A 27,907-nucleotide genomic window follows, 5' to 3' on the forward strand; every position below is an offset into this window, starting at 1 on the left:
TGGTTCAAATTAAAGGAAATAAGTACAAAATTAAGTAAACAATTTATTTGTTCTGGATAAATTTTCTTTTAATAATTATTTGAATTTTAATTAATTTAGTTTGTTTCCTGAAAATGGTGAATTTCCTATTTGGTGATAGCAGAGTCCATGTGTTTTCCAGAATGATGTACTTTACTGTTCATAACCATCTAACTAATGCCTGATTACCCACTAAAAAGATGCAGAAAATGATTTTAATTGCATTTGAATCATAATATAGGAGATTAGGGTACTGGGCTTACTTGCAATGTAAAAGAAAATTCTATTTATAGGGAATGAGGTTGTTAAAGTCCAAAGAATTGAGGCTATGCTCATTCTTAACTCTATTTGCTTGTTACTCGTCAAGCTTCAACAGTGCCACCTTCTCCTCTACATCTTCTTCTCTCTGCGTTGTTATTTTGATGATTTTTTCGGCTAACACAACCACTGAAAGCTGCTGCACAACCGATCTTGGCATCCACTTCATCTTCTGTGTGTTCTCTGTCTCAACGTTCCGATTTGGATATTGACGACTACTTCTAGTTCCTTTACAGAAAATTATAAATTTTCTAAACTTTTGTGGCTACTTAACAATATTGGTGTGATTATCAGTCTTTAATGCCGAACGACTGATTTAATTTAACAGTTATAAAATTGTTTCGTCTCTCTTCTTAGAGAGTTCTTCTGGTTTTGGTCTTGTCATTGACAAGTTTTTCTCATGGCTGATGATCAACATATTTCTGTGGAGATGGCTAACTTATCAGTCAACGGTGAGGAAGATGATGGACTAGTTTTTGAAGAGGACGAAGAACTCTCTACAGGTTCTGACAACTCTCTCTGTCTGGTAGGACGATTTCTTACCGATAAAACTCTCAACTTCCAGGCTATGAAACAAACCCTTGCTTCTCTATGGAGGCCTTTCATGGGAATGTCAGTCAACGAGGAGGGGAATGGTCTTTACCGTTTTCAATTTTACCACAAGGTGGACGTGGACAGAGTCCTTGATATGGCACCATGGACTTTTAACAATCAACTTTTGATTCTCGGAATTGTTGAAGGTAATATCACTTTGTCTGATATCTCTCTATTTGAAACTCCTTTATGGGTCCAGATTCACAAACTTGATAATGGGTTTATGACTGAACGAGTGGCAGTCCGTTTGGGCAACGAACTTGGTTCTTTTCTAGAATCCGATCCCAATAATTTTACAGGACCAAGACGATCCTATATGAGACTGAAATATTTACATGATATCCGTAATCCTATTCGACCAACATTGAAGCTCCGTGCAAAGGCTGGAAATTGGTTCTATCCCACACTGGCATATGAACGATTACCCAGTATATGCTTTCTATGTGGTTTCCTTGGGCACACTGAACGATTCTGTCGTAAGCTTCTGAACGAAGGCTGTGTTTCGTTGGTCAGAAAGTTTGGTCCGGAAATTCGAGTTTCTAACCGGCGAAGCCTGCGCATTGGTGAACGGTGGTTGAGGGAGGAGACAGGTGGGTCCTGGGATACGGCTACTCATGATGTTGGTGTTGAAAAAGCCAATAATGATGGAAGCTTTCAAATTTTGAATAGGAAAGGAGATATGGCTGTTTTAGAGGGCATGATTTGCGGAGATGATTATACTCCCATGGTGGATAAGTCAGCAGCGAACACCTCAAATGTGGACCCAGCATTAGGTGATAGTTTTGACATTATCATGGTAGATCCAAAAAGGAAACGAATGGAACTTGCGCCCACCATGTTGCATGATAATACTCCAGCTGTTTTGGGCAGGACTTCAGTTTCAAAAAATGGGCCATTGGCGGGTTCTGCGAGTCAGACCTGCCGCCAAACATGAGTACTATCAGTTGGAACTGTCGTGAGCTTGGCAACCCACGAGCAGTACGTACTTTACGGGACATTATAAATGATAAGAAGCCGACTTTTATTTTTCTTATTGAGACTCTTTGTCATTCAGATAAAGTTGCGAAAATAAAGACTTTATTAAATTATGATGGTTTTGTTAATGTTGACTGTGTTGGCCATAGCGGCGGTTTGGCATTATTATGGAAAGGTGTTTCGTCAGTTAATATTATTAGTTCTTGTTCTAGATATATAGATGTTGAAGTGGATTTGCCCCATTTTGGTATTTCGCGACTTACAGGCTTTTATGGTGAACCAAATAGAAACAGAAGAAACAATTCTTGGCAGCTACTTCGTGTTTTAGCTTCTCACAGTGATTTGCCTTGGCTGTGTTTAGGCGACTTCAATGATATCCTTGGTTCGTCTGAAAAGAGAGGGGGAAGACCTCATCCTACTCATCTTATTCGGGGATTTCAAGCTGCTATCTCAGATGCACATCTGTATGATTTTCCTATGTCTGGTTATGCCTTCACTTGGGAACATGGTCGCACTAGTGGCAATTTAATTGAGGAAAAACTTGATCGTATTTTGACTACTGACTCTTGGCGTCGAAAATTCTCTCACGCCCGAGCTATGGTTCTTGACAAATCTTCATCCGACCATCTCCCGATCTACCTTGAACTACGTCACTTTATGCCTCGGGCTCAGGCTAGACGATTCCGTTTTGAGAACAGCTGGAGGAGGGAGGCGGCTTGTAAGAATCTGATTATGGGTTGTTGGTTAGAGACGGTGAATTTGGCTTTGGGTGATAGGCTTTCTCGGTGCAGAGCACTCCTTGAGATTTGGGGGGAAGAACTTCGCCATTATCAGAAAGGTGAATTTGCGACTTGCATGGCTATCATAGTTGCTACAAGAGGTTCTCGTACCGCAGGAGATAATGTCCGGTTTTTGGAGGCAAAGAACAGGTATCAGGAATTATTGTTACAACGGGAAATTTTTTGGAAACAACGTGCCAAAGAGTTCTGGTTACAGGAAGGTGATGCTAATACCCGTTTCTTCCATCGACGTGCTACAGCTCGACAACAACGAAATCGGATTTCTGCTCAGAGGGATGAATCTGGAAACTGGTGTCACTTGAATTCCGGGTTAGAGGACCTCATGGTACGTTACTTTACTAATGTGTTTGCTTCCCAGAATTGCACCTCTACATTGGTTTCCGATCTTATTCAGCCTGTTCTCACTGAGGAACAAAATGAGTTCTTGTTAGCTCCTTACTCAATTGAGGATGTTCGGGTAGCGGTTTTTGACATGAAGGCCGACAAAGCCCCGGGTCTTGACGGTTTCAATCCCGGCTTCTACCAAGGCTACTGGGATGTTATAGGTAATGATATAGCTCAGAATTGTATCGAGATAATCCACAGTGGGTCTATCCCTGCTCATCTGAATGAGACTGGTTTGGTTTTGATTCCTAAGACATCATCCCCCGAGTCTATGTCTGATTTGAGACCGATTGCCCTTTGCAATGTTCTGTTAAAAATCATTACCAAGATGCTTGCAAATCGTCTTTGCACTATCCTTCCGCTCCTGATTTCAGAAAGCCAGTGTGCCTTTGTTGCGGGCAGAAATATTCAGGATAATTGTATTGTTGCTTTTGAAGCTTTACATGCATTCCATAGGAAGACTAGGGGTTCTGATTTTTCTGCAGCCGTCAAAATGGATATCAGCAAAGCATACGACAGAATGGAGTGGTCCTTTCTACGGCTGATGCTAGCTAATTTGGGTTTTAATGCTCTATGGATTAATCTTATCATGTCTAGTCTAACTTCGGTGAAGTATTGGATTTTGCAGAATAATAGAGAGCTTGGGCCCATTCTTCCCACTAGGGGTTTGCGACAGGGAGACCCTTTATCCCCGTACTTGTTCATCATCTGTGCTGAAGGCTTATCAAACATGATTCGGATATCTACTCAGCATGGGACTCTGAGTGGTTTTCGAGTTTGTCGGGGTGGCCCATTAATTTCTCATCTATTTTTCGCCGATGACAGTTTGGTGTTTTTGAAGGCTTCAATTCAGGAATCACAATCTCTCAAACATATTTTGGCTATGTATTAGGCAGAATCAGGTCAGCAGATAAATTTCAACAAGTCTTCAATTACTTTTAGCACTAATACCCCTCGGCACTCCCGACATCAAATATGTTCCCTACTTCAAGTTACAGAGAAGGATACTTTAGGTTCTTACTTGGGTCTACCATCACATATGGGGCGAAACAGAAGAGAGGTCTTTAATTATATAAAGGATCGAATGTGGAAGCGTTTAAACTCATGGGAACTCAAGTCTCTTTCCCGTGCGGGAAGAGAAGTCCTGTTAAAAACGGTTCTTCAGGCTTTACCTAATTATCTTATGAGTCTTTTCTTGTTACCCAAGACTTTGTGTACAGAATTAGAACGTATCATGAATCGATTCTGGTGGGGTAGTGGGCGAAATTATTCTCAAGGCATTCATTGGCTTGCTTGGGACAAAATGGCCATCCCAAAGTTGTTCGGAGGGCTTGGATTTCGAAAAATTCATGAATTTAATATAGCTCTTCTGGGTAAACAAGGCTGGAAGCTTATGGCAAGCCCGGATTCATTGGCTGCACGCGTTTTGAAAGCAAAGTATTTTCCGAATTGTAGTTATCTGGAAGCTGATCTCGGCTCAAATCCAAGCTATGTTTGGCGAAGTATTTGGGGGTCAAAGAGTTTGATACAAAAAGGACTATATATGCGGGTTGGTAGTGGTTCCAACACATTTATTTGGGATTCTCCTTGGCTGCCTGACGAAGAATGTTCTTTTATCTCCACTCCTCGACCACTAAATAATACTGCTTTCTTGGTTTCGGATCTTATTGCGCACAGAAGATGGGATGTTGAGCGAATTAGACGCTTATTTAATGAAAGAGATGTTGCTTGTATCCTCTCTATTCCTTTAAGCAATCAGATGGGAGATGACCGAGTTTGTTGGAAATTTGATGCAAAAGGTACTTACACAGTCAAGAGTGGTTACAGGTTACTTCTGCATAATCCTCTTGCATCACATTTTATGTCTTCTATATGTTGGGCTCGACTGTGGAAGATGAAGATTCCTCCCAAAGCACTTAATTTCATTTGGCGTGCCGTATGTGATGTTCTTCCTTGTAGGAGAAATTTACGCTCTAGAAGGATGGACATTCAAGATATTTGCCCTCTATGTCTTGGACACTCTGAAACAACTCTTCATATTCTTATCAACTGCCCTTTTTCAAGACAGGTTTGGACTCTTTCCCATCTTGGGTATCGGTGGTCTTCGGCTACGTCTTTTGGGGAGTGGTTTCAGCAAGCCTCATCGTCATCCACTTTGGAGAACTTGAACTATATTTCTATGGTGTGTTGGGCATTATGGGTCACTAGGAATGATATGGTATGGCGCCAAAGAAACAGGAATCCAGGGGCGGTAATTCTTCTAGCTACGGGAGTTTGGCGAGCATGGAAGGATGCTCAGGTTCATCGTTCGGTGGTTCCTTCTCCAGTCACCTTTGATCGTACTTGGACTTCACCTCCGTTTAATTGGTTAAAAGTGAATATAGATGCCTCAACTGGAGTGGCTACTGGTTATGTGGGTATTGGCACAATAGTTCGAAATTCAGCCTCTGAGTTTATTGCTTGCAAAGCGTGGAGATTTCCGGGATTTTTCAGTGCTACGGTGGCGGAGGCCATCGCCGTGCGAGAAGCTTTGAGCTGGATCAAGGATCACGGATGGAATTATATTTTGTTGGAAACTGACTCTCAGTCAGTTGCCAATGCCATCAACAATGATTCTACAAATGATTCGTCTGCTTTTGGTTTGATAATTCAGGACTGCAGATCTCTTTTGTCTGAGATACCAGTCGCCAAATGTAATTTTATTTATAGGTCTACGAATGTGGCTGCACATAGGTTAGCAGTTGGAACACATTCCGAAGCTGGCTTGGGAGTTTGGGATTCTATACCACCTCCTGTTCTACTTGATTTCTTGATTTCATAATAAAATATTTCCCATTTTAACTTCAAAAAAAAAAAAAAAAGAATTGAGGCTATAACGGGAATTTCAAGCCAAATCCACGTCATCTGTGCGTTACATAGCCAATTTCACATCAGCTACGCATTACATGGCAAAAAATCCAGCAGTTTGTCGCCAGGTCAGCTGCCACATCATTAAACATGCGTCTCACACGAGTATAATCACTTTTTCGATTTATCACATCATTTGGAGACATTTAATTGCAAAATTTTATGAATCTAGATACTTAATTATTTTCGTTTTTCGTTGAGATACTAAAATAGAAAAAAAAAAGTGAAAGTTCAAATACCAAAGATATAATTATCCCTTCCATTTATGATTTGTTTCTACAACAAATCAATCTATCTATACTATATATAAAAGTAGGAACAAGGAGAATAATGAAATTAACTATAATGTCCTTACTGAAATTTTAAATGTTCTGATGATATTATTAATAACCAATTAAATTGTATTTTAAATATTATAATTAATAAATAATTAACGTTCCGCTAATTCTCTTAATTGATGTTTTGACTTTAGTTAAAAAGTTAAAACATTAAACACTATATGAAAAAAGTACTGCCGACCAAAGCTAAAATCACACAATAGAAATTGGGTTTGAAATACTTGCAAAATCGAGGAGAAGAGGTTCTTACTTATAATCATCTAATAAAAAAAATATCTATACAAATTTAAACTTGTTTAGGAACAGCTTTTGAACTAACTCTCTCTATTAACCGTACCATTTAGTAATATAATTTTTATAATAGTTTTCGGAGGTTGATATTAAATACTGTAACGCTTCATGTTTCAACAGAGATTAATTAGTTTTTTTTGACAAAAATAACCATTGTTTTTTTCTCTCAAATTAAACAACTAATATTATTTTTTATCATTTTAAAATTAAACAATTATTTTTACCGAATATTTCTAATTTAAACCGTTATATAAAACAACTAAAAGTTAGCAGCTAATAACAGCTAATAGAATAACTAACAACTATTTTTTGCAAACCGAAGAATATGTTATTTTTTACAAGTCATTTGGAAAACACACAAAAAAATCCTCTTAGATAGAAAAATTAATTCCTAAACAAACAATTCGGTAAAGTAATCTCCCCTTTAAACAAACACTGAAAATATCATAATTGATGATTCATAGTAGCTGACACAACAGAGGCTATATTATATATATATATATATATATATATAATTTATTCGAAGTACAAATTTCTGCAAATAAGCTTATATGAGATAATTGATAATAAAAATTAATTTTTATTGGCAATTTTGTAACAGATAATGCATGAAAAAAATATACAACCTAAGCCACCATTTGATTGCTGAGAAAGAATTAGAAAAAAATGGAGAAAAGATCAAGCGCCCGTTAATTGGTAAGAAAAATATTCAATTAAAAAAAAAAATCTACAAAAACAGTTATCGTGTTCATTTTTTTTAAAATTATTTTCCAAGAAAATAGAAATTTTCATTTTTCCAATTTTACAAAGAAATTTTAATTTTTCGAAACCACGTTTTGATTAGCTCTACAAACGCGCTGGGACTTTGGTAATTAAAATCAAATTCCCTCTCTCTCTGATCTTTCGCTCTCGTGCACCCTAACCTCTGTCTCTTTCGCACTCACCACTAAATCGAGTCCTAGCTCTCTCCTTCGTCGCTGCGTCTCCCCAACTTCGCTCATAGTTGTCTTCAAGCTCGCCTCTTGGTGGTCGGGCTTTTTCTTTCTTTCTTCCTTCGTAAATTGATTGGTTGCTCGTAAGAATTATTGAATTCAAATTTAATTAAATTTAACTGAGATTGGAGGTAGATTAGACCAATTGGGAATTTGAGTTTGGGACTACTGGATTAGGCAGTTATATGAGATTCTGTCTTTTATGGTTTTGGCTTTCTTCTTATTTTTGTTTTTCTTGTAAATTCTTTAGTTTGTTGTTGCTGTCTTGATTTTGTGTTTCTATTTTTGCATAGAGTTTTCTTCAACAGAGTGCCTGCTGATTCTGATTCAAAAAGAGTAAAAGCAAGCTAATCCTCATCTGGTTAATCAAAAAGGTATGCTACTGCTAATCCCCCATTGGATTGAAGCTGGTTCTGTTTTATCTGGTATTGGTTTATTTGAAGCACAATTGAGTAGTTGTGCTTATGCGTGTTTGATTCCATTTGGGTTTTTAGTAGCGATAATGGTTGTTCTACTAAGACTGTTTATTTGGTTAGCGAGTTGATGACGGTTGGTGCTATTTGGGTGTGTGATTGTTTTCTGAATTCAAACATCAGTTTGTCAGTTATTGTATAGCTGGTTGTAATATAAGCTTTCTTGTGTTGTTAAAGTTTAGAATGATAGACAAAAAAGGAAATTGAGGTTTGTTACTTGGTTTTCTACGAAGTACTTGATTTGTGTTAGAGAAGTTAAAGAGGATTGGTCGGGGCTTTCGTTTTATCTAGGATATAGAGTAAGTTTTGGTTTTTTCAGAGCAATGGTTAATTGCATGGCCTGGTTATATGTGTATATATATATATATATATATATATGAGCAGTCTAAGTGAAGGGTCAATGTGGGTTTTGTCACTTGAAATGGAATTCTGTAATATTATTGAAGGATCAAGGATTATTGTTTCACTTGTATCATGGACTCTGCTAGAAATTAATGTAAATGACGGCAGAGGGTTAATAGAAGTTGTAAGAAACATCTCACATTAGCTTGCCAAGACAAAATGATTGATTAATAAGGGTCCTCCTGAGATGACCTTAGTGCATTATTATTATTATTATTATTATTATTGATTGGCCCATTAACAAACATAAGTGGAAGCTTAACATCTTGTTAACAATCATTATTTCGCCTCTTCAACAGGGTTCATTCATGATTAACCTATAATCCTATGTATAAAAACTCTCTTGTATCATCTCTCTAATTTTGACTGTCTTATTTAAAAGTTTTTTTTTTTTTTTAACAATACTAACTAAAACATTTAAAAGGTTTTTTTGTTAAAAATATAATTCATTTATAATTACCCTTACTAATTCATGCATTTATATAATCTACAAGTGGCCTATCTTTATATTTATGGGGAAAAATACACCTCACGCTTTCATTACTGTTTTCTTTTATGCAGCAATCTTTATGTTTATGAGAAAAAAGTTAATTTGAAAAATTAAAATAAAAATTTTTGAGATAAAAAATATGAAAAATATAAAATAAAAGTATGAAAAACAATTGTAATTTGAATACTTCTTTCATTTTCTAGAGTTAGAAAATAATTTTCCAATTATTGCACATGAACTAATCTGCTCTTTTTTCTATTTCTACTGAAGTGGAAAATAGCCAACAGAGAACTCTTTTCCAAAAATGAACAGGGCCTGAAATTTCTACGTTTTTCCTACAAAAACTATTACGAACATAACACAGCATGTATTTGAATTTTGAAAATTGCAAATAAAGCATGGAGACAGTCAGAGGAGAAATTCTTAGTTGGACAGAGCCAAGCACAGTTTTAATCCCTATAAACCCAAACAACCTTGTGCCTCTTCTTCTAGTATTCAAAACAAAATTGTTATTGTTATTTAAAATAGTGATTGGAACGGATAGAAAATGAAGCCAAAGGTGCCAATGCAGAGGCAAGAGAGCATTAGAAATGTTGATTGGCTAGAAGCAGAGGCCAGCAAAAAGGCAGGACTGAAGGTATATAGGAGAGGATGGAAAATTAATATTTTAATTGTCAAATTATAAGAGATATGATGTGTTGTTAAATTATTAGTTTAGTCTATTATTGCTAACGTTGTAGGCTTGCACTCTCTTTCTGAAAACGCTATTTTTGTTTAATCGGCGAATTTAATTTATTTTATTGGTGATTGAATTTTAATTTTCAATGTCCCATTGTTTGCTTATTTTGGTTTTGATCGATTGGGATTTTTGCTTACCTTTTTACAGTTTTGGCTGATATCAGAGTTTCATTGTATTCTTTGTTGTCATTGGAGTGATTTATGTTGTATTGATGTCCAACTCTTTTGAATAATTTTAGTGTTAGTTAGCTGAAGTTGTTGAGATAATCTTGTTTTATATCTATCTCATTCCAAAAAACCTTGAATGCACTACCCAGAATTGGCAGTTCGAGAGTAATACTTCCAATTACCTAATAAGATCAATGGTTACCAGCTCATGTTTATTTATTTTCATTCCCATAGCTTGCTGGAAGAACAATGGTCGCTTTACTGTTTTTCACTCAAGCTTCTCCATAATTTAGATGATTTCTTGCCTCATGATTCTAGATATCAATATTAGTGCAAAGCGAGTTTGATGGATTTTGATTTGGACCCTTTTGAGGATATACTTAATCAACCGTCTTCTGTGCATGGTAAGTGCTGCCCTGGAAATCATTGTATTGTGGCTTTGTTTTTGACTTCTTTTACTGTGAGGTGTGGTTCATTTGTCATTAAATTTTTTAGCAGCTCGAGCGGGAGGGAAGTTTCAACCGAAGGCCAAACCACGACCAAAGAAGGGAACATCTTCATCACGTTCTTCTACGCTCCCAAGCAATGCCAAGGATGTTTCATCATTTTCAACAACCTTGGACACAACAAAATCTGTTCGGTCAATTGATACTGTGGATGATGGATTGACAAGTCCAGTTGATTCTTCTTTAGTTTCACCAGCATTAATTGAGACTAAAGAACACTTGGAGAACGATAAAGGTAACCTGAAATTTAAGCCAGTGAACTCTTCAGGCTCACTTGTCACAGCAAGAGAGTATATTGCTTCTCCAGATGTCGTGCCTTCAGAGATTGTTGTGAGTAGTAGCAACAACAATGAAGATTCTATGTTGTTAATAAAAGAGGTCAATATTTACGATTAATTCTATAAAAAATGAATGATTGACTAGTTTAATTACTGTGCTGAATTTCTGTTAATTTTAGGCAGATTCTTTACAGCTTGATTTGGACTCTCTTGCCTGCATTGCTTCTGATACTGCAAGCAAAGGTAAGTTATTGTGCAGTGTGCCTTGCTATCATCCCTTACATGAGAATCCATCCTTGCATGATGGGATACAATATCATCTATGATTTTACACAGAGAGTGTTGGTTATGAGTCTCAACCTAAGGCTGAACTTCAACCCACTGATGAAACTTTCACATCAGTCAGCTTGAAAATTCCTGATGGTTCAAATAATAAGTCAGAATCTCTTCAATTGGTTGATGTGGCAGATGATGGATATAGGGAACCGGTATCTTTGTCCTTGACTACAACTTTTGTGGATGGAGAGCCTTTGAAAGATTTTGATGGTTCATCCTCACATGAAAAAGGGAGCTTGGAAGCAACAAACCTCTTGCTTGCAAGGATGGAGAATGTGGGCTCAATGGATGCTCTGGATTCAGAGGCTACAAGATTCGATGGTAATGGTAATTGGAACTCTAGCTTTGTGAAATCAGTTGAAGACGTAAGAATTGCTCTCTTGTTTCTTATATCCCTGTAGTTGCGTCTATATGATCCTGAAACTTCATTTGGTTTTAGGTAGGCTCCTTGGAGTTTGATTTGGATCCATCAAATATTATGCTTCCTGGTGCAATTAATTGTAAGTTACACGTTACTGACATCATCAGTTTTTTGCATATGAAAATCTGTTCTTGTATATGGGAATTGAGAACTAGATTTTCTGTTGCAGCTAGGGCTGATGAAAAGTTTCAACCTAAGCCGAATGCTAAGACCGAGTCCAAAAATGAAATTCCTGTGCCATTCCCTCCGTTGCCTTCTAATTTAACAATGGAACAACCTGCTGCACTTGCTTTGGTTGACACACATACGACACAATCTGTTCAATCTGTTGATTTCATGGATAAAAATATGGACCCAGTTAGTTCATCTTTGCCTCTGGATATTGATAGAAAGGAACCTCTAAAGGATGATGAATTTCTATTCCCTGATGATAACTTGGAATTAGTAAACCCCTCATCCAAAGAACCTGCACACAAGCAGGATATTAGCTCCAAAGATGCTAAGCTTGCAGAGGTGAGGTCCAAAAGCTATGGTCCAGGGCATTCTTCTTTCTTAGAATCTGCAATAGAGGTAGGTAGATATGTAATTTTATATTTGCTTCCTATTGCAAGTTGCATTTGGATCATTTCCGTAATTTATTTATGGCTAAAATTATGTTGGTTGTAGGTTGATTCAATGATGCTTGATTTGGATCCATTTGCTGATATCGTTCCGCCACCTGCTATAGGCAATGGTGACTAACAATTCTGCAATTTTCTGTTTCTGTTATATCATGAACTTTTGTGCTTCTAGCTGATATTAGTTTCTGTTGCAGCACGGACTGGAGGCAAATTTCAACCTAGAGTGAAGGCCCGGCCTAGGAAGGGAAAATCTGAGGCAATTGCTCTTGCTGTTTCTAGTACAAATGCCTCAGATAACCTGCAGTCTGCTAATTTTGTTGATACTGGAGATGATAGACTGATAGATCCAGTGCATTCATCTTTAACTACATTGGAGAACATGGAAAGCAAAGAGCCATTGAGAATTGATGATTATTCAAATCCTGGAGTTTACTTATCCAATGAAGACAGGAGTTCAGGATTGGCAAATTCTTCCCAGTTAGTGGCCATCGATTCTCTGCATACAGGTGCTTCAAACAAGGAGACAGAGGGACAATCTGGAAGTTTAGTTCCTAGTTCTGTTAATTCTTCAGTACCCGGAGCATGTGATGTGGCAAACTTAGATGCAGTGACTTGTAACGAAGCTGCTGTTCAGACCAATAACGAAAGGCCAGAGCCAGAGGTGAGGACCCCTACTTATGTTAATTCTATTCTTTTTTGAAAGTTCATAGTGATTTAATTGTCATTTGGTTAGTTTCAGGAGTCAGGGTCCTTTCCTAACTTGGAAAATCCAGATATTCTAACTGATTCCACCATTGTATCTGGTATGTCTAAACTAGCTGTCTGTACTATATGGCACATTCTTCTGAGTTGTATTTTGATTTCGCACAAATTTTTGTTGATTTCAGAGCATTCCACCAGAAAATTCCAGCCAAAACTCAAAGAACAAATTGGGAAAGAGAAACCTACTGTTAGCATATTTCCCCCAGATGCACTTGAGTCTGCCGTGCCTACCTCAGACAGTCACTTTGTTCCTTCTGTACCTTTATACATCAATGAGGGTTCTATTCCTTCCTACCCATCAGATGATGTTTTTGATTATTCCTCTATGAGCTTTGGCAACTTCGTTTCTCCAGATCCTACTTTTTCTGAGTTTCCAGTGAACGAAGAACAAACAAACCTCACGGAAGCTTCTCACTCCAGTGACAGAAATTTATTGCACCAAGAAGATTTACCTGAAGTGCCTGAAATGGAGGTAACTTTCTTCAAAATAAATAAAATGCTTCACTAAGCTTGAGTTGATCTGGTTCTGACTTGTTTGTGTTTTCTTCTCAGAGTTCTAAGAGTAGAAAAAGAAAATCTTCTTCTGTATCAAACACTTCTCAGACGTTCAAACAATCGTCCTTAGCCAGTGGGATGAATGAAAGTGAAGAATCATCAAAGAGACTGAGAAAAAGGACTGCTTCTATGCAACTTGTTGACTCCTCAGGAGATGAAGCTCATGATAGCGATGGCTTCCCTTCTGAACCGCCTAGTAATTCTAATGCAGATGGAGAAGATAATGACTATGATTATAGAGTTGATGAAGATAATGGTAATGGAGATGGAGGGGAAAACACATCCTGCAAAAAAAGAACTTCAAAAAGGTCAAAGAAACCTGTGGGTGAGAGGACAAAACCAGTTAGAAGACGAAAGACTGACAATGATGTGCCGGAACAAACTCAAAAACCGCGCAAGAAGTTTTCTCATTCCACTCGTCGAAAAAGCAGATGTAGTTTCAATATTTATGTGTCAGTTAAAATTGAAAATTATAATTTCACATCTTTATGTTACTTAATTTCATTCTTCTATGCAGTGAAAGATTTGCTTAGCATACCAGAGGATGAAGTTGATTATCAAAGAATGCCTTTCAAGGATATTATTTTGCTTGCTGGATATAAGGAGAAATTAGCTGTATGTAGTCTGTTCCCTAGCTGTTATGATGTTATTTTTGTTTTGAAATAACTACAATTTCTTCATCAATAGCATTTCAATAGCCTAACTGTTGGCTGATAACAACATTCTGGTTTTCTCTGATTGACTACCTCTTTTTTTCAGGCACAAGAGGCAAAAGAGGCAAAGGATGCTGCAGCCAAAGCAAAAGCATCAAAGGATGCCTTAGCTAGTGAAAGGTATGGAATTAATGGTGAGGCATAGATATCTGACTTTTATGTTCTTGTGTTACTTGTTCTGATCATTTTGTATGAAATTGTTGCATCTGAATTAACATGTGTATAATGTATCCCCGACATTCTGGATGTAAATGAAAGCAACAGTTTACTGGCTTTTTGCACAGTTAGAATGACATATTGTTTACGATCTGTACGCTCAAGCTTAGTTGTTGTTGCATACTCTTACCAATTGCTTCTGGGACCAGGGCCGTAGGATTGCTATTCAAAGCTTTTAGAATCCAAACCCAGTTTATGTTTTCGTGCGCGTGCGCATATCTGATTATTGGATTCTGTGTTGGGCCAAAATTCAACTTGGTTTTGAAATCTGATAAATTGAAACTTTTGTTTAAACAAAAGCCAACAGCATATTATTCTTGTCCCATTTACACACAAAAAAACAAATAGAAATCTGGAAAATCCTTATATAACATACAAACTGCAATTATTGGCTCGCTGAGGACTAATGTGCTATTGAGATATTACCTGTCGTGTTACTTGTGATCAACATCTGGCATGAACTCGCTGTTAATATTCAATGAAAACTAAATTAAAATGAATGATCCACGTAAAGCATGCTTCTATTTTTTAGAACCTAAGGAAAAACTATTCAGAGGACAATGCAGTAATGTGCTGGTCTAGTTTTTGCTTTGATATTTGCAGATTACATTAGGCCAAAAATAATATATCTATACACACGCACGCACGCACACACTCGTGTGTGCTTGCGTGTGTGTGTGTGTGTGTGTGTGTGTGTGTGTGTGTGTGTATGTGTGTATGTATGTAATGAAGACTTTTTGCCATGGACCACTAACAGATGATCGTATGTAATGGAAAGTGTTTCTCTAAAGAATATGCCTGTTTTCTGCAACATTGCACTTGCAGATAGGAACTATACATGTTATGCTGGTTCTTACAAATATTTTTAGACAATTAGACCCAGTTACTTTAAATCTTTATGGAAGTTAATCTATAGGATGTATCCAATGGGCTTATACTCTGCACCTCTAATTCTTTCCATAGAGAAGGTTCTCATAATGAAGAGGACACAGAGCAAGATGGAGGCTATGCTGATGACCAATCAAACTCCTTATTCAATTACCATTCTTTCATGGACAAAACACCCATTGCAAGATGGTCAAAACAGGACACTGAATTGTTTTATGAGGTATATGTAGCTCTGGTTCTCCATTCATTAAGATATTTATATCTTGTATGATGCCTCAAATATATCGCTGAAAAAGAGTAAATAGATGTGTCTTTTTCAGATTTTGATGTTGATAGTTCCATTTGACTCATGTCTAAACTCTCTATTTGTCGACGTCTCTAGCATGCGCTCAGATATATTTGCAACTTGTTCTGCATTGTGATATGTTAATTTCATGTGCTGCCCTACGCCTTTTTCTTTTTGTGGGGGGTGGGGGTGCTGTATCCATCTACCATATACATTGGGCACAGGAATGATGCATGGTAGATATAGTGGATTGCTGTACTGGTCGAGTGATTGGGTTCATTGGTCTCCTAGTCTCTTCTTGGTGTTCCTGCTGTCAATTAAAATCTTGATATAAGCTTATTATTTCTGTCAAGGGAATGTTCATGTTGATTTTGGTTCTTCATTGTCAGGAGAGATTTCAAGTTTCTTTGATTTTAATTATCTATATGATTTTCGTCTTTATTTTCTAATCCCCTGGATGGTCAATGCTTTAGTTTGAAATAAGACTAAAATGCACTTGGTTCCTCAAATTATATTCTAATTAACAGTTCCATCCCTTTGTTTTTGCGAAATTACTATGATGTCCTTAACTTTTGCTTAACTTACTATCAAAGCCTTTCGTCCAAAAAGTCAACACTTTACCATTAGTCAAACGCACTTTTGTATGGAGTATGCTCATATTTTGGATGGAAAGTGTTGTTTTTTGGACGGAAAGACTTGATAGTGAGTTAGTAAATGTTAGGAATGTCATAGTAATTTCTCAAAAATACAGGGACATAAGTGTTAATTAGGATATAATTTAGGCGCCCAATTATATATATTTTACCCTTCAAATATGGTTCTCCATGTAGGAAAAAGAAAGATGTGTAAATGCTTTGAGAGTTTTACACAGGTATTGAGTACTAATGGTAGTCTCTCTAAAGAGATACCCTGGACAGAGCTATTGATTAATGACCAGTTCGTAATCCTTTAATTTGTTATAGGATTCTTTCTTAGCCGTTTCTTCAGTTTATGCACATTTTTGGAATCTTGCCCGTAACTTAGTAGGGAATCAACATTCTGTCTAGCCATCAGCTAAGCTCTTTCACGTCTATATTCAATAGGAGAACACTGCTACACTGTTATTTTAAACTATTAATAAAACTGAGAAGATTCTCATGTTATCTCATGCTCCCTCTATGATGCCTCATGGGCCTTCCAATTGCAACTATATTTCTAATTTATTTGTTATTCCTGAGACATACACTGAGACAGAGAGTGAAAACCAAGGGGGTTGGGGCAGTGTTATTGAAGAGTGTACATTAACCACTTGACAGCTGACAAGTATTATTTGCATGAGCAAGATTAAGACTGTCTGAATTGATTTCTTTCCACATTTTACCACATTTTGAAAATAAATGTTGACCAGATGATGTTAGTTGCCTCTACACTTCATTTCTTTTCTGGCAAAGAACATTTACAGTAAGGCTGGTAGAAAGTTAGAAAGGAGATGGGTGATGGTGTTGTATGCATTTGGTTGGGGGGTGGGTGAGTGGGTTTGAAGAGGTCAGCAACTGTGTTCCTTCAGCAGAGAAAACCTCTTCATCAATACAGCAACCGGCTATTTGCAGAGTAATGCTGTGTTGTTCTGACTATTTAAATCATCCTACATCCATTACATGCGTATTTAACACCATCTTTCTCTAGTTGCTGTTACCTCCAAGCTTCTGAATCTAACCCTAGAGTGGCTCAGTTGCACTCATGCAATGGTTTTTATTTGTAGCAAAGCAACTTTTTGTGACTCTGTTTTAAATGTCAATGCTTTCACGATTCCACATGTCACGGTCATGTTTCCTGGCCTTGTGTGGTAGAGTTGATTAAGCTTATTTTGGTATGCCTGCTGTTTAGTTGGACTTAGCAGTGGGGTGAGCTTTCACCCTTTTTCTATTGCACATACAAGTGGTATAAAGAAGCTGGAAATAAAAATGGACAGGTGAAGATTCAAGAAAGAGTGGGAGAGGAATGATATAAATTTCAACATTCTTTTCCTTTTCATGTGAACATGTAAATTAGAGATGGGGAATAGGGCGGGGAAAAAAAAATCTATATTTCTCCAACAAAAATCTTATCCATTTGATATCTCAAAAGTATAGAGATATTGACATCTTTGGAGATCAAAAGGTTCTTGATCCATACTGTATTATTTTGACTCTTCATGTAATCCAATGCCTTACTGGGCTGTTCTCCTAATTTAAGATTTTAGCTGATATATATATAATATGTGCTTTAGGGAATTCGGCAATTTGGGACTGATCTATCATTGATACAACAACTTTTTCCTGGGCGAACACGTCATCAGATTAAGCTGAAATATAAGAAGGAAGAGCGTCAACATCCATTAAGGCTTTCTGAAGCTCTGAACACTCGCGCTAAAGGTGAGACCATTTCTCATTCTCCCCCTCCTCAACAACCTTTCTCTAGTTTATTTTCTGAGTTAAGGTAAAACAATTGCACTATATTTTCAAGGTGGAGTCAGTCTGAGTTCAATTTATAGTAATCTTTGCACAGTATTCCCTGAATTAGTTGACTGTTCATTAAATTGAAAAGTGGACATGGAATTTTGAGATTGAGGTGTTTTTCTCAACTTGAGGGATTTTTCTGGACTTCTCATCAATGATGGTCACTGACAGGCCATAGGCCTTATTGCTGAATTTGCATTTGAAAATAATTCATTGATGTAGCTTGATATTGAAATTAGATTCCCTGGAAGTATACTTGTCCTTTTCAGTATGCAATAATTTGTATTTCATTATGCAATGATGTGTCTATTTGGCTAAATCTAATATGTAAACTCTAAAAGCTGTATCGTCAATACTGTCCACGCACAGTAAAAGATGAGACATAAGAAGCACTGATGTACCAGTTTCTGCTCGACTTTCCTGGGAGCAAGTCAGAAGAATTAAAATTTTATAAAGTAAAATGTTCTGCTGAAAATATGGTGTTTTGACATTTTTCTCTCACAGATAATTCATATTTCGAGAAAGTGATTGAGCAGCTGCAACAAGTTGCTGCTCAGGCAGAACAGGAGTCTAATGGAGATGACATGATCGGTCCAACAGATGAGGAAACAGAGTTGAATCCTGAAACCAATGTATGCTTTCTATTCTTTACCCTATGTTCCTTTAGACGATGCAATGCTATGTACTGCTAGATTTCTGGAGAAAAGTTACTTCTGTCTCTACATTCCTCAATTAAATGTCGGAAGAAATTGGATTAAATGTTCCAAAATGATTAGTTCAAATGCTATTTTTTGATTCACAGAAAAATAAAAATTCACATATTACAAATTCATTCACTAATGTGCTTGCAGGAGGAAGCAGAAGCGGCAAAATGTGAATGGGATGAGGAAGCAGCAGTTGAAGAAGATCAAGGAGATGCAGGAGATCCTTCAAAATATGAACAAGAAGAAGATGATGACTTGGATTTATGGAGTTCGTATAAAAGTGAAATTTAAATACCATATTGTATGAGTTTTTTTTATTTATTTTTTTTTATTTTTTTGCAGTTGCTTTTTGTTTGGCATCAGTAGACAATATTTCTATCTAGTGCATGATTATCCATAGAAATGAGTTAATCAAACGGTTGGGTGGAGGCTGGTGTCTGGTAGGCAGTAGCATTCATATGGCGCCTTGCTGTATTATTTTTACCTATTAATATATAGTAGCGAAGTAAACGCCTTAGGCTTTACCAAATATCTCACTATTTAATAGTTTATCGTCAGAATTGAGACAGCTCGGCAGCAGTCATAGTCAAAGACTGGGTGCAGAGCATTTTCTTAAATTTATTAATCTTTTTTTATTTTTTACAGATAATCTAAAATTCTTAATTCCCATCTGTCCATTGCCAATTAGCAGCATTATTTCCAAAAAATAATGTTTTCCTTTTCTATGGCAAGTAAAAACCCAAAACACTTTAAAATATCAGGTGAAAGCTGATTTAAAAAATGCTTCCTCTGTTTATAAATATAAGTTTAGGATAGTTTTCTGGTCTATAAATAGTAGTTATTGTGAAAATAGTTATTGATAACTAATGAAATTTTTTTAATTTTTCTTTTATTTATATTAAAAAATACAATAATTATATATATAAAATTTTCTGAAGAGTAATTTAATTAAATTAACGAATATTTGGTTATAATTCAGCAGAATTAAATTTGTGAATGGAAGGAGTACGAATCAGTAAAATTAGACATATATGTTTGAGCTTGCAAGTCCAATGATTGCCATTTATATTAAATATTAATTTTTGTTTTTTTGACTCTGATACTTGTGAAAGCTACAAAAGTGGAAATGGCTTGCTAATAGTTATTATATGGAAGAAAGCTACAAAAGCAAAAACAATGAACGTTAAAGAGAGGGTGCAGCAAATAAATAATTGACTGTTATTTTGACTAGTCTAAAGCAGCGCCTCCCGCGGCGATGATTTTTGGCGGTCCTTTTGCAATTATTTTGTTTTGTCACCCCTCCCCTTCCTTTTATAATTATTTTTACATATATATCATAATTTTATATCTTATACATATTTATACTAAATTTTATTTTCTATTTTATATCAAATAGTAAATTATATAATATATTTCTCAATAAATAATAATATATTACATTTATTCTTTATAAAATAAATTATTTATCAAAAATAATTATAATCAATCAAATTAAATAATTTTTTAAAAGTAAACATATTATATTCTTACCATATTTAATATTTATCTTATATAGTATAGCATAATCAATCAAAATTAATAATAAGTTAAAATCTGTAAAAATATTATATTCTTACGATCTTACCATATTTAATATAATACCTTATATATAGTATAATTTCTTAGTTTATCCAATATAATTTGAATTTAAATAGAAAATTAACATAATCAATCAAAATTAAATTACGTTTAGTTTTTCAACCAATGAAATTAAAATCTTAAAATCCTTAAAAATATTATATTTAATATACCTTATATATTGTATAATATAATTTATTATTTTATCCAATAGAATTTATATTTATTTCGATATATCCAATTTATTTCAAAAATAATTTTTTTCCTATTTTGCTAAGAAGGCTTAATAGCCAATTTGACCCTTGTGATTTTAAATATGTCCAATTTGGTTAAGAAAAAATTTTTGACTCAATTTAATCCATTATTTATTTTCCTATTTTGTTTTGAAGACTAGAAATTGATAATTGCACTACCATTATGACTCATCACTTACTATGTCTAAGTCCATACCTTACCAAAAATAAAAATAAAAAAAATAAATCTTTACCTTACGGCATATGGTGAGGCCAATTTGACCCCTGTGATTTTAAAATATATCCAATTTGGGTCACAAAATATATATTTTTAAAATAAATGCATTATTTTCCTATTTTGCTAAGTAGACCAATAACTACTAAATGATACTATCATTATCATTCAACGGTTACAAATCTAAGTCCATACCTTACTCTATATAATAAAGACTTAATAGCCAATTTGACCCCTATAATTTTTTTTTAAAATATAATTCATTAATAATAATATTAAAAATTACAAATACTTATATAAACAAGACATAGATCTCTACTCTTAGTGGCTCATAGGATTCACTGATCTTTTAATAAAGTAAAAGAATTCGTATTCTTTTAAACAGTGAAGCTAAAATTAAAAAAAATATAATATTAGATCTATCCGGTTGGAGTTGATATTGACAAAAGATATAAATCTTCATAGCAACACCTAGTCTGTTAATTGATTTGGACGTCAAAATAATTAATCCCTTGAATCTTTATAACTGGATTGTTTTTCCAAGATTTATAACGCATGAGGAATACGGATGAGTTGCCGTCACTATGCATCAATGGAGGAAAAGAACGCACTACCAGATTCCACTGATCGAAAATTCACACCTGCAAATTAAGATTTAAAATCCCCAACCAAATAAAATCAAATATCATAATTTTATTTAATAATAAACCCGCGCAAAGAAGACAAAAAAAAAAAAAAAAACTCCAATATAGAGACCAACCAACAATAGCAAAAACAAATAAAAAAAGACAGATAGAAAAACATATATAAGTTTATTAAAGCAAAATAAATTGAAGGAGAGAGTAAAAAGCAAGAGGTAGGGGCTACAGTTGATAAATGACAATACCCAAATTAAAACTAGGGTTAAAAGACTAGAGAGAAAAGTGATCCCCATAATTTTATATATATCCAATTTGGTTTTTTTTTAAAAAAAAAAAGAGTAAATTGTAGATATAGTCTCAGCAATTATTTTTTATATTTTATGTAAATAAATCTTTTCTTCTTAGAAAAATAATAAAACAATGCCCTTTATAGTTTTGATAATTTTATCAATAAAAATATTTGAATTTAAATTTTGAAATTTTAATTAAAATGAAAAATCATTAGTATTTCAATTTTGCTTTTATCTCTACCAACCATTACCAGTTTACCACCATAGCCTTTATAGCATCATCCAACCTCCCTTTTGGACCCAATTGAACCTGTTTGAAAAATCACAGGGATCAAATTGTCATTTAAGTCACATCGTAAATCTACCGCCGGCAGAATCTTAATCTTAATTCGATACACCAAGAGTACCTTCTTTCTTATATTGCCACATGGAATTCCTGACCCGAAGCCCCAAAAATACTGGACCCCACTCCCCACCCAATTAGGTCTCCTACTCTAAAGCCAACTATCATTTTCTCTCTCCACCTCTCTCCCCCTCTCTCTCTCTCTCTCTAAAAACGCTCTCATTTTGCCGTCGTTTAATCGGCGAATCTTATTTATTCGATTTATTGAATTTTAATTCTTCTGCTACATATCCTCCTGTAAACCGATCTTCTCGCTTAAAATTCCCTGTCAGACGCATTAATGGCCATCCGATCTATCTCGTGATCTTCGCCCAACATCAATTTTTCCGCAAGGTCCATTTATTTTATTTCTTATTTTTAATTCTCTCAATTTCAGTTGAATTTTGACTTTCTTTTTTGGGTTTTGATGAGAATGTGGGGGTTTTACAGGGTGAATATTGGTTCATTGTTGCTGTTGAGGTTGCGATCCATTGCTTGATTGATCGAGTGGAATTTTTTAAGAGACAAAAGGAAGAGAAGGAAAGGGAATTTTAGTGCTTCGAATTGCGTGCGGAATCCGTGAAATGTCCGGCCCACTAGATCGGTTCGCGAGACCTTGTGAGTGATTCAGTAGAATTTTTGATGTCTCATTGTTTGCTTGTTTGGTTTTGCATCGATTGAGGGCTTTTGAAAGCCTATTACTGTTTTAGTTCATATTAGGGTTTCATTGTAATGTTTTCTTACTGTTTGGTTGCTGAGAAAGTTTGGGAATAGGATGAGAAGTAATCTTAATTTTTTTTCTTAGTTCTTAGGTTTATTATTTTTTTAAAAGAAGCTTGAATTAGGTTACTATACCAGGTTGGTTCTAACAACTGTGTAAAAATCGATATTTTCAATAAATTTAATGTATTGAAAATTTTTTATTTTCAATTGGTGGGGTTTTTCTCTTAATTTGTATCATTACAAGCTGTCTACTGTACCGAATGCCAATGCATATTGTATTATTATATTTATTATTCATTCAGCCTTCATGATAACTGTGTTATTTCTTTAATTTGTTATGTGGTAGGCTTTGAAGGGTTCTCTGGCAGTGATGAGAGAAGAGAGAGAAAATCTGATTTTGAAAACTCTGAGGATGAGAGGCGAACCAGAATCGGTTCATTGAAGAAGAAAGCCCTTAATGCTTCCACTAAATTCAAGCATTCTCTGAAGAAAAAGAGCAGTAGAAGAAAAAGTGATGGTCGAGTCAGCTCTGTATCAATTGAGGATGTTCGAGACGTTGGGGAACTTCAGGCTGTTGATGAATTTCGACAGACATTGATCATGGATGAATTACTTCCAGACAAGTTTGATGATTATCATATGATGTTGAGGTGCTTGGACCTGTAACTCTATGTAGTATTTGTCTTCATACAAGTTGCTGTTTTACCATTATTCTCATAATTGCCTTAGCTATAGATGTACTAATATGAGTTTTTACTGAATAATAGATTATCACAAGAAGTCATGCAACTTAGTAGTTGCTTTAAGATCCAATTATGTTACAAGTTGTGCCTGATTCAGTGTATCTTAATCCATGTTTTCTGAATTTATTATGAAACGCTTTTTTTTTTTTTTTTGGTGCCTTAGTCACCATCATCTGAGATGCTTTCTTTCTAATACTGGATGATACCATCTGAGTCATTTTCACTCATTTCTTCTTCTAGTATACTGCATTTATGCTCTGACATTGCAATGATTCATCAATATTTCTCATTGTTGGTAGATAGTCACAATTTCAAGTCATAAACATCTTCCAGGTTTTTAAAAGCAAGGAAGTTTGACATTGAAAAAGCAAAACACATGTGGTCCGATATGCTTCAATGGAGGAAGGAATTTGGTACTGATGCTATAGTGGAGGTACTTTATTTGGAGATTTTCTTGAAATTACTTTAGCCCTTTGATTCCATGATACCTTTTCTTATTTCATTGTTGTTTATGGTGCTAATGTTTTCAGGATTTTGAATTTAAAGAGTTTAATGAAGTATTGAAGTATTATCCCCATGGTAATCATGGTGTGGATAAAGAAGGGAGACCTGTTTACATTGAAAGGTTGGGAAAAGTTGATCCGCATAAACTTATGCAAGTTACAACTATGGATCGGTATATAAAATACCATGTGCGGGAGTTTGAGAAAAGCTTCGCGATAAAGTTTCCAGCTTGTACCATTGCTGCAAAGAGGCATATAGATTCAAGCACAACCATTTTAGATGTTCAAGGCGTGGTATGTAGATGTTGCATGTAATAAAAAGAGTGCCATATAAGCTATTAAAATATCTGATCACTCATTTCTTCTTTTTCATTTTAATGTTTCAGGGTCTTAAGAACTTCACCAAGAGTGCACGGGACCTCATCATGCGGCTACAGAAGATTGATGGTGACAATTATCCTGAGGTTTGTTTTGTCAATTTATATGCCATGATTAATTCCTCAAGTTGTGAATCAAAAATTTTGATACCATTGTTAGGGTGCTCAAAGCACTTCACATTATGATTTTGAACTTGTCTGTTCTTTAATCAATGCAGACTCTCCACCAAATGTTTATCATCAATGCTGGTCCTGGGTTTAGATTGCTCTGGAACACTGTAAAGACTTTTCTAGATCCCAAAACCACCTCGAAGATTCATGTATGTGAAACTCTTTTCTTATATGCATTGAAAATATCATTGGTATGTTCTTGTTGGTAATTTGTTGAATGTTTGCTTTTGGTGGAATTCATTTAGGTTCTTGGAAACAAGTATCAGAGCAAATTGCTTGAGATAATTGATGCCAGGTAAAAGGGGCTGGATTTGGCTTAATAAATTTATTAGTATGTATATTCATTTGGACAATTATTCTTCAGCTCCTTATTCTTTTTGTTTTCTTTCAGTTATTTTATTTTCTATTATTCAAATTGTATTGGTTGTACCATAACTTACAACAATTTGCAATTTTTGCAGCGAGTTGCCAGAATTTCTTGGTGGTACCTGTACCTGTGCGGATCAGGGAGGTTGCCTTCGGTCCGATAAGGGACCATGGAAAAACCCTGAAATATTGAAGGTTATTACTGGATCTTTCTATTTGTGATGTAGATGCTAAAGGTTACATATCTATAATTTTACATTCTGTATACTTGTTCGTGATCAAGGAACATTATTTGCTTGCATTTATTTTGTTGCAGATGGTTCTCAATGGTGAGGCACGGCGTGCCAGGCAGGTCGTAAAAGTTCTAAACAGTGAGGGGAAGGTTGTTGCTTATGCTAAACCACATTATCCAATGGTAAGATATCCTAAATATTCATTGATTTCATTGGACATATGGAAAGCTTCTATTTCCTTGTGATTAGGGTATTGACTTCGTTTTCTTGTAGCAGATTAAAGGTAGTGATACATCCACTGCTGAGTCAGGATCTGAGGCTGAAGATATTACTTCCCCTAAAGCACTCAAGAGTTATTCCCATCTTCGGTTGACTCCTGTTCGTGAAGAAGTATGTTTTGATGTTTTAACATATTCTTATGCTAAATATGTTAACCAAACACGTAGTGCTATAGTGATTTAAAATTTAGTTTGCATTATTAATTTGATAACTATTTCCTCTTTTCCTGTTGCCAATTCACAAGTCACATCTGTCAATATTATACCTGGATGACAGCATTAAAAGAAAATGTGCATAGAAGGCACCTTTTATTAAGATCATTGTGGTTGTGTTGTATATAAACCTAGTGCAATAGCATGATCAATCATTGTCGATAATAATTATGTAAATCAGTGTTCAACTAACCAACCAATTATTAGTTAACTGCTTTCTGAAATGTTGCACTGGAGTATTTGGTGTTAGTTTTTCATTTTACTTTGCTTTTAATGGACTTCTAGTCTAAGGTAGTCGGAAAGGCAAGCTTTGCTGGCAACTTCTCAGGGTACGATGAATATGTTCCTATGGTTGACAAAGCTGTTGATGCTGGTTGGAAAAAGCAAGTGTCCATCCAGAGGCCTTCTGTTTCCAAAGGTTAGCAAGTGAAACAGTGTGTACTGCCTATCATGTTGTGAATTTCTTTATTGTTTGCTTATGAATTTTGCTTAAATAATCCTGCACTTCCTATACATAACTTGTAGCTTAAAATGAGTGCAATGCGCAACTTGTTGCCTTTACAGCTTGAAGTCTTGGGCTTGACTTAAGAGTAAGTTACATACTTACAGGTGATAGGTCACTGGCTTACATACTTAATATACCATTGAGCCTTTGTTAAAATTGCATTATGTCTCCTAAAGTTCCACGGGAATTCTATCCTACTATTTATGCTGTTTGTACTCGCAAGGACTACAATTGATAGTTTCATATACTCAAAAAGAAGTGTCAAGGTGAAAGGGGAGAAAGTCTATGGCTGCTTTTATCTGTCAGGCATTGAGCTGTGGTTGCTGCGCACCTTTCCAACAATTGTCACTGTCATGTATTTGTCTCTCTTAGTTTTTATTGGTTCCAAGCCTTTATTCTTTCAAAAGATTTGGCTACACCTAATGAATAGAATCTCAGTAACGATATGGAATACTGGGGAATTGTTATTCTAGCTTAGTTAATAGAGGCAAATATTATACTGTACAATTGCACTACGTCCAGATGTTCGGTATATTGATTTGATTGATGCTTTTTTTACCTGACCTGGTAAACAATTGAAATTTTCAATGCAGCGACAGTCACTCTGCCTAATACTCCAAAGACTCCAGAAGGAATTCGTGTTAGGATCATGGTAGCAGTTATGGCTTTCTTCATGACACTTTTAACACTTCTCCGAACACTAGCAGTCCGTGTTACTAAGAGGCTTCCCTATGCCTCATCTGAGAATGATCAAAATTCGCCTGAGCATTTCTTGGATGCAACAAAGGAAGAATTTCGTCCTCCTTCACCAACTCATGCTTTTACTGAGGCAGATCTCCTCTCCTCTGTATTGAAAAGGCTAGGTGAGCTTGAGGAGAAAGTCGATACATTAAAAGCAAAGCCATCAGAGATGCCTTACGAGAAAGAGGAATTGCTAAATGCCGCTGTTTGTCGTGTGGATGCCCTAGAAGCCGAGTTAATTGCTACTAAAAAGGTATGAGTACTTTAGTGTGGAATAATATTGGTGATGCGTTATCACATCGTTGAGCATAGTTTAGTCGTTTGTTAGTTGACTTGCAGTTATGTTTTATATCTTTTGCATGTTATTATGGCATCCTTTCTGCTGTGCGTTATTCTAAAGAAGAGCACTGATTATTTGGTCCATTTTCTAATTTCTGTTTCATGAACAGGCTCTGCATGAAGCTTTAATGAGGCAAGAAGAATTGCTTGCATACATAGACAGTCAAGAAGAAGCCAAGTACCGGGTAGGGTGATCAATCTCTCTTTACTTTTATTATGGCATCAGGGTATTAATTTTGACTAATACAATTCATGGTTGATTCAATTTTTCTTTATATCAGAAAAAGAAGTCTTGCTGGTAATATGTTTTGCCAATGGAGAGAAGACTTTGATGGCTTCTTTACTGGCACTAATTTAATTGTGTGGAGAGAAGTTCTTAACCTACAAGCTACCTTGTTGATTGTGCTGAGGATACACTTCCTAATGAATTTGAGTTTCCGTTGATTGCAAATGAACAAAGACGTTGTTGTATGACTACCATCAATCTCAAATCATGTTCGTGTGGTTTGTTTTGTCCAATTTTATGCATTTTCCATGTATATTTTTCTAATATGAAATTATTAATGCATTTGACAATTGTTAAGGCCTTGAAATACTCATATTTATATTATATATCGTTTGAGCGCTTGGTTTGGCACAGAAGCCTTAAGGTGTTTCTTTAATATCT

The 27,907-nt window shown here is 35.5% G+C and overlaps 3 protein-coding genes across 23 annotated transcripts; all 3 read left to right on the forward strand.

The window, feature by feature from the left end:
- The first annotated feature begins 736 nt into the window (after positions 1–736).
- LOC149499294 (uncharacterized) lies at positions 737–5,910 on the forward strand. The gene is made up of 3 exons (XM_089722506.1): positions 737–1,841; positions 1,985–3,864; positions 3,982–5,910. The coding sequence occupies exons 1-3, from the start codon at positions 737–739 to the stop codon at positions 5,908–5,910; spliced, it is 4,914 nt and encodes a 1,637-aa protein (XP_089578632.1).
- Positions 5,911–7,475: 1,565 nt separating this feature from the next.
- On the forward strand, positions 7,476–19,181 carry LOC105630131 (uncharacterized). 20 transcript variants are annotated; one of them, XM_037641532.2, is made up of 20 exons: positions 7,483–7,700; positions 7,911–7,991; positions 10,123–10,292; positions 10,384–10,772; positions 10,852–10,915; positions 11,009–11,373; positions 11,448–11,508; positions 11,599–11,999; positions 12,096–12,162; positions 12,244–12,710; positions 12,783–12,852; positions 12,937–13,283; positions 13,364–13,799; positions 13,884–13,981; positions 14,126–14,199; positions 15,259–15,403; positions 17,718–17,862; positions 18,451–18,578; positions 18,798–18,918; positions 18,993–19,181. In XM_037641532.2, exons 3-20 carry the CDS (start codon positions 10,235–10,237, stop codon positions 19,031–19,033), a joined length of 3,477 nt encoding a protein of 1,158 aa, XP_037497460.1. In that variant the 5' UTR covers positions 7,483–7,700; positions 7,911–7,991; positions 10,123–10,234; the 3' UTR covers positions 19,034–19,181. The 20 variants fall into 20 exon arrangements, with proteins under 20 accessions (XP_089577236.1, XP_037497460.1, XP_020533479.1 ...); XM_020677820.3 differs by having other exon boundaries at positions 10,207–10,292; XM_020677821.3 differs by having other exon boundaries at positions 7,483–7,653.
- Positions 19,182–22,166: 2,985 nt separating this feature from the next.
- On the forward strand, positions 22,167–27,882 carry LOC105630133 (phosphatidylinositol/phosphatidylcholine transfer protein SFH8). 2 transcript variants are annotated; one of them, XM_089718767.1, is made up of 15 exons: positions 22,167–22,402; positions 22,499–22,666; positions 23,118–23,421; positions 23,848–23,947; positions 24,045–24,311; positions 24,404–24,481; positions 24,613–24,714; positions 24,811–24,860; positions 25,027–25,126; positions 25,248–25,346; positions 25,438–25,554; positions 25,941–26,073; positions 26,754–27,154; positions 27,351–27,425; positions 27,522–27,882. In XM_089718767.1, exons 2-15 carry the CDS (start codon positions 22,633–22,635, stop codon positions 27,540–27,542), a joined length of 1,881 nt encoding a protein of 626 aa, XP_089574893.1. In that variant the 5' UTR covers positions 22,167–22,402; positions 22,499–22,632; the 3' UTR covers positions 27,543–27,882. The 2 variants fall into 2 exon arrangements, with proteins under 2 accessions (XP_089574893.1, XP_089574895.1); XM_089718769.1 differs by having other exon boundaries at positions 25,441–25,554.
- The last annotated feature ends 25 nt before the right edge of the window (positions 27,883–27,907 follow it).

Source organism: Jatropha curcas, chromosome 1, assembly GCF_041381405.1.
Source record: "Jatropha curcas cultivar XTBG-Jc1 chromosome 1, XTBG_Jcur_1.0, whole genome shotgun sequence".
In the NCBI taxonomy this organism is placed as follows: domain Eukaryota; kingdom Viridiplantae; phylum Streptophyta; class Magnoliopsida; order Malpighiales; family Euphorbiaceae; genus Jatropha; species Jatropha curcas.

What these genes read in the sequence shown, in the direction of transcription:
- LOC105630133 (XM_089718767.1), top strand. Translation starts at nt 22,633, where the DNA reads ATGTCCGGCCCACTAGATCGGTTCGCGAGACCTT. An exon ending in AAACCACCTCGAAGATTCAT is followed by an intron (nt 24,715 to 24,810) that starts GTATGTGAAACT and finishes GAATTCATTTAG; the next exon opens with GTTCTTGGAAACAAGTATCA. An exon ending in AAAACCCTGAAATATTGAAG is followed by an intron (nt 25,127 to 25,247) that starts GTTATTACTGGA and finishes ATTTTGTTGCAG; the next exon opens with ATGGTTCTCAATGGTGAGGC.
- LOC105630131 (XM_037641532.2), top strand. Translation starts at nt 10,235, where the DNA reads ATGGATTTTGATTTGGACCCTTTTGAGGATATACTTAATCAACCGTCT. An exon ending in CTGAAGTGCCTGAAATGGAG is followed by an intron (nt 13,284 to 13,363) that starts GTAACTTTCTTC and finishes TTTTCTTCTCAG; the next exon opens with AGTTCTAAGAGTAGAAAAAG. An exon ending in TCTGAACACTCGCGCTAAAG is followed by an intron (nt 17,863 to 18,450) that starts GTGAGACCATTT and finishes TTTCTCTCACAG; the next exon opens with ATAATTCATATTTCGAGAAA.
- LOC149499294 (XM_089722506.1), top strand. Translation starts at nt 737, where the DNA reads ATGGCTGATGATCAACATATTTCTGTGGAGATGGCTAACTTATCAGTC. An exon ending in GCCATTGGCGGGTTCTGCGA is followed by an intron (nt 1,842 to 1,984) that starts GTCAGACCTGCC and finishes TTTGTCATTCAG; the next exon opens with ATAAAGTTGCGAAAATAAAG. An exon ending in GGACTCTGAGTGGTTTTCGA is followed by an intron (nt 3,865 to 3,981) that starts GTTTGTCGGGGT and finishes GCTATGTATTAG; the next exon opens with GCAGAATCAGGTCAGCAGAT.